General features: G+C 44.7%; 2 protein-coding genes across 2 annotated transcripts; both read right to left on the reverse strand.

The window, feature by feature from the left end:
- Nucleotides 1–1314: 1314 nt before the first annotated feature.
- LOC135626212 (NDR1/HIN1-like protein 6) lies at nucleotides 1315–4557 on the reverse strand. The gene is made up of 2 exons (XM_065131366.1): nucleotides 3651–4557; nucleotides 1315–1563 (listed from the first exon to the last, which is right to left on the reverse strand). Exons 1-2 carry the CDS (start codon nucleotides 4415–4417, stop codon nucleotides 1548–1550), a joined length of 783 nt encoding a protein of 260 aa, XP_064987438.1. The 5' UTR covers nucleotides 4418–4557; the 3' UTR covers nucleotides 1315–1547.
- A 1004-nt stretch (nucleotides 4558–5561) lies between these two features.
- LOC135626211 (aluminum-activated malate transporter 9-like) lies at nucleotides 5562–8516 on the reverse strand. Its single transcript, XM_065131365.1, has 6 exons — nucleotides 8124–8516; nucleotides 7892–8032; nucleotides 7536–7805; nucleotides 7322–7461; nucleotides 7095–7241; nucleotides 5562–6216 (listed from the first exon to the last, which is right to left on the reverse strand). Exons 1-6 carry the CDS (start codon nucleotides 8434–8436, stop codon nucleotides 5665–5667), a joined length of 1563 nt encoding a protein of 520 aa, XP_064987437.1. The 5' UTR covers nucleotides 8437–8516; the 3' UTR covers nucleotides 5562–5664.
- Nucleotides 8517–9210: the final 694 nt, after the last annotated feature.

Raw genomic sequence — 9210 nt, forward strand, 5'->3', positions numbered from 1 at the left:
TAATAAATTTGGTAAAAAGGGGGGGGGGGGGGGGGGGGGGGGGGGGGGGAGGAAAAGAATAATAATAAAATTGATAATAAAGTAGTTGTAAATAGTAAAATAATATTTTATTTATTTTTTAAAGAGTTATTAATAATAAAAAAGAAACTATGAATAGTGAGCTTCCTATTAAATTATGGATTTATTCAAATATGTCTGTCATCTGATTTTATCCATACTTAGGAATTTCAGATTATTCTTTTATTTTTTTTGAACTTTAATGTTTATTTCTCTCGTATACGAATATTTTCTTAACAAAGGAGACGTCAAATGTCTCAATAAGATAATGATGTGACAGCCACATGACGATGATATGGTAGCGGTAACTTGACACTGTGGCAACCATACGCTTAATATAATGTGACGCGCACATTACACGGTTGCCACATCACTAACATACGGATGTTGTTGCACCATCATCGATATGACATCTCATAAAAATACTGTGACATCCTAATGATAAAGATGTAGTGGCAGTGTGATGACTGTCATGACATGGACACCAATGTCAATGTGACACTCTACTGGCATTAGGACAATGGCGTGTCAGCCACGTACCAATGGTGTGATAAGATTGGGTCACGTGGTTATCCAATCATTTTCATGCATGCGAGTCGTACCATCACCATATGATTGACTCTATAGTTACCATGTACTCATCACATTCATTGTTGTTTACGTAAAAGCAATTTAATTTTTATTGTTATTTGATAGACATTTAACTGGATTTAGACGAGACTAAATTGTAAGATATTTCATCATACAAATACTTATAATTTTACATAACATATGATTAATACATTGGGAATTATCTTTCTTTTATTAGCATTGATCATGTTTTGATTCTCAAAACTGATGGTTCCGATTCAATTCCAAAGACACAGTTGTAGTGGTTAGCACTTCAACCTCAAACCCTAATGATCATTTTGATAATGATCGGAGTCTAACCCTTACAGAATCCTGAGCGAGAAATCTGTGAATGATATTTAGGAGCAGAGTCTACAGAAGTCAACTACAAAAAACATGATCATTATACCATGATTCTATAGTACACACTATTCTAATAGTAGTAGTAGTAGCAGACATTTTTCTTCACACACAACTCCCACAAGGTAGTCTCAGATGGTCAGTCAGTGATCATACATCCATGATTCACATACCAACATGTATCCAAATAATTTTGCTGTTCATGTAAATCTTATTTTTCTTGGATAATCATATACTCAAATGTACCTCCAGAAACAATTGCCATCAGCTGCTTATTAGGAACACAAATTCATTAAAACTATATATAAAAAAAAAGTCCCAAATGTCCCATACAAGTAAACAAAAAAAATTAGTATTTCATAATCATTTGTGTAAATACAAGCTTTATGCGAAGCAAGTCGAAGCCGAACTCGAAGATCGATCCCTTCCAAATGCTTATATATGGGAAAACAAATACAAATCTGCTATACAGCAACAGCAAATGTCATCATCTCCTTTAGACGTACACCTAGAAAACCCTCTCAATGCAAATTAATCCTGAAATCGACAGGTAGAGGAACAAATTATAACTCTAGTATAAGACTGATCCATGACTAAAATTTTAATTGTACCCACAAAACACATCAGAGGACATTGTGAAGCTGAATATTTAGATTGACAACACAAACAAAAGGGAGCGCACCCACAATAGATGATATCGTCTAAAAAGTAATAGATGTTATCAATCATTAAATGTACCATAAGTAGTTATGAAAGTGATCCTTCTTCAACAGTACAGGACACACCCAGTAAGACTGGACTTCATTCATCATAAAATATATGGAACTTCAGAATATTATATATAATGTCACGCATCTTACAACTTGCCTACTTCATTATTTGGCACACATTTTTTAATAATCAAGAGAAGAAAAAATCATATAAGCTAGAAAACTATTTTGTACATTAGTACTTAATATGTTGATTTCCAACTGATTTGAGGCATAATCAATTAGACCCGGCATAATCAATTAGGCATAATCAATACCCAATACTATCCAATCTCAGTTTGATGTTCTCTTGATGAGAAAAAAATTGTGTATAAGTCAGCATCAGTTGAGATTGTTAAAAGGTTGTCCATAAGCATCAGTCCATCCACAGGTTCCATGGTTGCAGCTAATGAAACCTCAGAAACTAACAGACCACCACAGAAAATGCATACTTCGATCAACCAACGCTTCGTACCTACCTTTTCTAACTCCTATCCAACGAACGAGCCGAACAACCCTACCGAGTCATTTTCCAATTAGTAGAATTGTATCTTTGCTGTACGTTTCTAGGTAACCAGTTGATGACAGTATTCCTATTCTTAACAAAAAACACATCATATACCATATAAAGTAATTTTCTATGGGTACAAACTCCTTGAATGTAAAGGTTTGTTCAGTTGCTTGGAAAAGAAGAGTGATCTATTTTACTTTATACTTTTCTTAAGAAGCTTGTGACATAGCTACATCCAATAGCTGTATTACCCTTAGCTTTAACCTGGAATATAACTCCTATATTCCAAAATGAAATCTCAAAAGGAGTTCCTACATGTATCTGTAGCCTGTACAAAGGGTTTTGGAAGAGGGAGACATCCATCAGCGTTATAACAAGCGGTTATCATGACAGAATACCTAAATCCATAAAGACTTGCTTTCTTTATCTTCGTATCCGTACCCTACATTTTACAAGCAATGCTCCTTATATAATTAATGAAAATGGCCAACCATTGGCAGCTATGTTATCGGATTGAGTTCGAGCCCAAGTATCACCTCTCTCAGGGATAAGGGTAGTAGAGGACTAATAAAAAACAGCTCGAGCATCGCCAAACCTATGACATGATCCAGTCCTAGTTCGGTAGAGACACAATGAATAAACATCCAGTCATTCAGACTAATGGGAAGAATAAGGACATGGAAACCATTAAAGTTCCAAGAAAATCTTAAGATTCTGGACTTAAGCTATCAATTAAAACAAAAGTCAAAGGTTCAGCTGCTGGAACCAGCTCGACCCAAGGGACATAGGATCCAATAGAGTTTAGATCCAGATCAGATTGAGTCAATGTCAAGTCCAAGTAATCAGATCCAAGTGACAACGGTAGTCTGCCAATCAAACAAAACTTTTCTATATTTTCTATTAAAATACCATGCAACTGATTTAGCTAGAAATTATTGACGGATCAATCAGACCTAAATGCCAAGCCCAAGTTTCAAGCTATCTGGGAATTGCAAGTTCACATGTCAAGCAAAGCAATGAAAATGATGCCAATGGAGACCTTAAATTCTCCAATGATTTTAATTACTAATTCACATTTTCTCAAGTCTTTATGCCACAGCTCTTTAAAACAAAGAATATTTTCCTTATATCTTAAGCCGACACTGTGACATGGCAGGACAAACTCCTAAGTTTTACATGTTAATCAGTAGAACTAATCAAACCAACTAATTATGATGAAATGAGCTTGAATCAAACCACTATTAGGAATGCAGAACAAAGAATTTCATAACAAGCATATAAATAGAAGGCAGATGGATTTAGCAAAGAGTGATGACCGCAGAAAGTGACGAGAACTAGTAAATAGGAGAGGAGCGGCAGCTGACCATCTAAGCAAGTAGAAGCGGCACTTGGGCGGCGTCGCACCGCTCACCCCCTGCTTTAAGCTCACCGGGCCGCACCCCACCCGGATCGGCACCTTACCGGTACTCATACCGCCCACCCGGATCCCCACCTTCGTCCTCACTTCCACCACGAACCGCACTTCCTTGCTCCTGAAGCCGGCCCGGATCCTCTCCCCGGCCACCTCGTCCACCGCCACCCCCTTCGCCGCCGCCGCGAACCGCACCACCGTCCGATTCCTCCTCGCCTGCTCGAACCCCGCGATCGCCGCTTCCCCAACCGCCACGTCGCCGTCGTCATCCGCCACCGACATCCGCGCCTTCCCGTCACCGTACTCCACCACGATCCTCCCGTTCGGGTTCGACACCAGGATCCCGACCTTGGTGACGGCGTCGAGGAAGGTCCCGTCGGGCCTGACGGCGACGCGAAGCTGGGTGGCGTTGAGGGACTCGAGGCGGAAGGAGGGCAGCCGCGGCTGGAACCAGAGGTACGCGAGTCCGGCGACCACGGCGAGTATCGCAGCTGCGACGAGGGCCACCGCGGATGCCCAACAGCAGATGCGGCAGCAGGAGCAGCGCCGCGAGCGGCGGTAGCGCTGGCGGGGGAGCGGCTTCCCGGGCTGGCGGAACGCCGGGGGCAGCGGCTGCCGCCTGGGCGGCGGCCTCGGCGTGGCGGGGGCCGCCGCTGCCGGGTCACGGTACCCCGGTGGCTTCTGGAGCACCGGCTTCGAGGTAGGCTTCTCTTCCGCCATTTCCGTCAAAAATCTATTTCGATCCTCAATTCAAAGAATACATTCACATTCCTCCATAAATCCACATAATTTCTTGGAATTTACTTTCCCTCAAAATTTAAGATCATATCCAATAATATATAATTCAGATGCAGAAAAAGAGAAATAAAAAGGGAGAAATTTAGGGACGAAGGAACAATCCAACGGTGAAGATCTCATTACACGGTGCGTTGAGATGAGAGAGGGAACCCCAACCCCCACAGAACAGAAGGAAAGCGGAGGGCAGCGGCGACAATGGAAGAGAAGCGAAGCGAGGCGAAGGCGGAGGAGGAGAGTGCGCGGCGTGTCTCCCGTGGCATGCGAACGTAGCGAGGCAGGTGCCTCAAGATTCGCGCGATCCGGCGTGATCGCCCGGCGGTAGGCGGAGGACCAGTCTCAGGCGATATCGGGGAGAAGGGGAAGTTGGGGAGGGTGTGGTCTTAAATGCCAGGGTCGACGTAGGAGGAGGTGACGTGGAGTTGGCGGATGGGTCCCACGCAGCTTGTCGGTGATGCCGACGACTAATGAGGACCTTAATTCCCGTCCATAAACGTTAATCCAGTGCTACTACTGCCACCGTCCGCTCTTAGTTAATAAGATTAGGGACTTAATGATATCTAGTAAACTGGGATAAACTGAGTGACACGTCAGCAAACAGCTGTTGCAGAGACAAAGAGCACGCAGGCAAGGCAGATGAACATCCCCGTTTTGTCCCACACCGTCTCAGGTCGAACCAGGTGGTGCTGTAGCAGATACATGTAACTCTGCCTGTGCAGGTCTTACGTATCACGTCAAGAGTAGTGTCCAGCGAGCACGGGAGACGCTCCACGTTCGCCCACATGGTGGCGTCCCCTCCTCCTTTGTTCTCTTCCACCAGCCCCGGCAGCGGCGCGGAGAACCAACGACAAAGTACAGTAGAAGGAGGTGGACCACCAGGTGTTTGTTGTTATGGCGAGGCTGTGGAGTATGTGGTTTCACGTCCAAATCCGCGGCTAGGGGAGGATGGGATCTCGTTGTTACGGCAGATGGCAGGTCCGTTCCTTCCCCCTCCCTCGTTCGTGTTTCTCCTTCAGCCGATGGACCACACCAACGCACAGACGCTGAGAGAGAAGAGAAATAGGCATCGTGGGGACACATATTAGTGCTTCTTTACCATTCTTTGTTCGAAGAATGTTAATTTCTATTACATGTGTAAGATCAACAGGGCGAGAGACTGGTGCAGTCCATGTTTAGCATGCAATCTCCTGCTTGAACTTGGCCAACTTGGCGAGCTCATCGGCGGCCTCCACCAGGTGGTCGAGGCGAGCCACGAACTCGATGAGCAGCGACGTGAAAGTGGCGAGGGACAGCGCGGCCGTGCTCTCCAGCGCATGCATCCGGGGAATCGACTCCCCGCTCATGTCCTCCTCGAAGTCGTCCACCTCCCTCGACGGCCATGAATGGAGCCGCCTCTGCTGCTTCTTCATCGTCTCGTGGTACGTCTCCGCCTCGGCCTTCTTCCCGTCCGCGTCGGTGCCGTTCAAGGACGAGACGTGGGAGAGTTTAGCGGGTGGTTTGGTCGAGCAATCACAGACGTCGTGGCTCAAGGTGAGGAGGTAGGAGTGGAGGTCGATGGAGCGCTGAAGGCGTTCGGTCGAGGCGTGGACACGCTTGAGTAGGCTGGTGTGGAGGCTGTGCTTCATGTTGCTGAGGTCTTTGGCCAAGCTCCGCAGTAGCTCCGCCGCCTGGTTCGTGGCATCGAGGATCTCGGTCCGGAATGTGTACCTGAGGTTGTAGGGCGCCTGACGAAGAAGACACTCAGTGTAAGTGGCCTCATTATTAGAATACTTTTCACCCCATCTATTCTTACATCTATTATCAATTTAGCCTCAAGCTTTCTTTTTCTTTTCCGAAGGAGAATTAGTCCACTTAAATTATTTTGAATCATAGTCTTATTTTTTTCTATAATAATAAAGGATTTTTTTTTTATTTTTTGAGTTCAAATCTAATTTTATTTTGTTTTTTTTTTGTTGAAATAGATGTATTTATTATCTCTATTGATAAATATGTCGAGTGATCAATGGACCATTATTCCACTTCGGTTTCACATTCACATCGGATCAGGTTCTGATGCCAATTAGAGAGGATACGAATCTATTCTCGGGCACAGCGGTTGCTGGTGTCATGGAAACATATTACGCCTATGATTTGGACATCCAACCACAATCCACTGAACTGCATATTTCTCTAAAAATTTATGAGTAGAAGAATTAAGAGTATGAAAATAAAATTTTCTTAATCCAAAAATAAAGATAAGGTGATGTACATCGATCATTCTATGATCTTTTATATATAGCCAATTATTAGGAATTTTTTTATTTTAAAAAAAAACATCATTAACAATTAGATGTATAATAAAATAATTATTTAAAGAAATTTATATGTTATGATTAAACAAGATGAGTTGATTGATATTATGATAGGAGGAGAAATAAAGAGAGACACAAGAAGATTTTTGCTATGAGATGATCTTTAATTTAATGAGAGATATTATGTGCATGATGAAAGTTGATTCTTATAGAGGATGTCAGATAGTTGGCAGGCAGATCATCATCTTACTGGTGAATCAAGAGATTAATAAAAGCATGTAAAAACCAGATTGGATGTCACCGTGTGATACCTGTATCTCCGAGTGAAGGCAGCCATGCAGTGCCATCACCTCGTAAGCGCAGTGCCGAAGCACGGCGCCGACCTTGACGTACTCTGCCCACGGGTAGAACATCTGCATGAATCTCCCGTGTGGAGGTTCCCATTTTGCAGAATTGGCCTGCGAGATGGACCACTCATCACGCATCTGCTTCAGTTTCTTGGAAGATTGGTTGGCGTATCAATGACAGAACTGCGTACCAAGGAATCGAGCTTCGCCGAGGAGTTCAACGTCGACCGGCATTTCCGAAACGCCGGCTCGTCCTGGAAGTCGTCCATCACCGTCTTCGCGAACTCCGGGTGGTCCGACCCATCGTCGCTCAGATACTTCTTCACGCACTCTATACACAGGAGGAGGAATGAGATCGAGGAGTCATCGGATGCGCGAAGAATCAAGAGAAGAAGAGCAGTCGACCTTCGAGGGAGTCGGCGACGGAGTCGAAGTGGCCGACGAGCTCCCTGTGAAGCTGCTCCCCGGCCCATATCGGGAAGATGAGGACGTTGACGAGGACGGCGACGATAGCGCCTATGGCGATCGAGTAGAGCCGATCCATGGCGGTCCTGATCGGGTTACCCATGCGGTATCCCGACACGATGATCAAGCAGTAGGTGAAGAGGATCACCCTGAAGCCGTACTCGTAAGGCACCAACGACGGCCACAGCTTCATGAACGACGTAATAGATCCTGCGTACATGCATGGTATGGTATATTGCAAGACGTGACGGAGCTAAGCACGGTATGCGTAAGAAGGGCGTGGGATTCGAACTCACCGACGAGGAAGATGCTGAGGCCAATGACGTAAGGCTCTGCGACGTGGCCACTGGACATGGCCACTTGGATCACCACGACGGCGAAGACCCCTGCCAGTAAACTCCCTAGTGCTCGATTGAACCCTCGATTGAAGGTTGCACCTGCGAGCCAGTAACGTTCACTTCGTTAGATCATCCTTAGCATGAGTTTTGTTTACAGCTCGAAGGCGTGCGTGCATGGACGAGGCAGTACCGACGGTGTACTCGAACATGATGGCGACTGTGAGGATGGACCAGATGATGTTGGCGCCGAAGACTTGGTAGGGAGCTCGGAGGAGGATGAGCAGCGATACGAGGAGACAGGCCAAACCTACCTTGAGCGAGAAGGTCACCCTGTTGGTGTCCTCCCTGGCGAACTGCCACACCTCCATCATCCATTTCCTCAGGGGGATGGTGATGGCCTCGTCGCCTTCTCCGCTCCCGGATTTCCTCGCAGTTTCTCGTGGCACTGCACTCGACGGCAAGCCGATATCGATGCGAATGCTGTTGCCCTTCTTTCCGTTCATCTTCTGACGACAAAACCTATCTATTGCTGTGTGCTGCCTCCTGAAATGAGTGGAGTGATGGAGCTGAGCTGAGATGAGAATATAAAGGATGTTTGCTGATGAGATGGTGGTGCAAGTAGATAGAACAGTGGTGTCGTGGCACACCTGTAACGTGATATGGAGAATTATACCTATAAATAATACAAGGAAAGATGCATAGGAAACATGAGGGATTAGAGGGAGATAGATGCTCGAGCACAAAAATGCTGTTTTGGTTGATGGATAATTGGAATCTAAACATTTGCTGTTTCCCATCGACAACACATTCTTCTTTCTTGCTTTCTCATCCTGTTTTGCAACAATAAACTATTCTCTCATACTTCAAAAGAAGAATGCTAAACAGGTGACACTACAGTTTCATTCTATTTAGCATACCCGGATGCTTAAACACATGACATACGACATAGCAGTCAAATGAAATAGATAGATATCAAGGGCAAAAGAAGAGGAAGGGTTAGTGATTGAATGGTAGCACAGCATAACAAATGGAATCAACCTCGTCATATCTAGTAATATAATTCCTAGGATTAAAAGTCACAAGAGACACCATACCGAGAGATGATTGTTGGGAAGAATATTAGCTGTCTTCATTTCATGGCATCTGGTTCTGAAAGTACCCTGTTGTTATTTATTTTCAAGTACTCTCACCTCAGCTGCCAAAAAATGCTTTACACATAAAACAAGAAACCAAGGAGACAAGAAACGTTAACTGGTGCAGGTGGTTCGTTTCTGATG

Source organism: Musa acuminata, chromosome BXJ2-11 (genome assembly GCF_036884655.1).
Source record: "Musa acuminata AAA Group cultivar baxijiao chromosome BXJ2-11, Cavendish_Baxijiao_AAA, whole genome shotgun sequence".
Classification (NCBI taxonomy): Eukaryota; Viridiplantae; Streptophyta; class Magnoliopsida; order Zingiberales; family Musaceae; genus Musa; species Musa acuminata.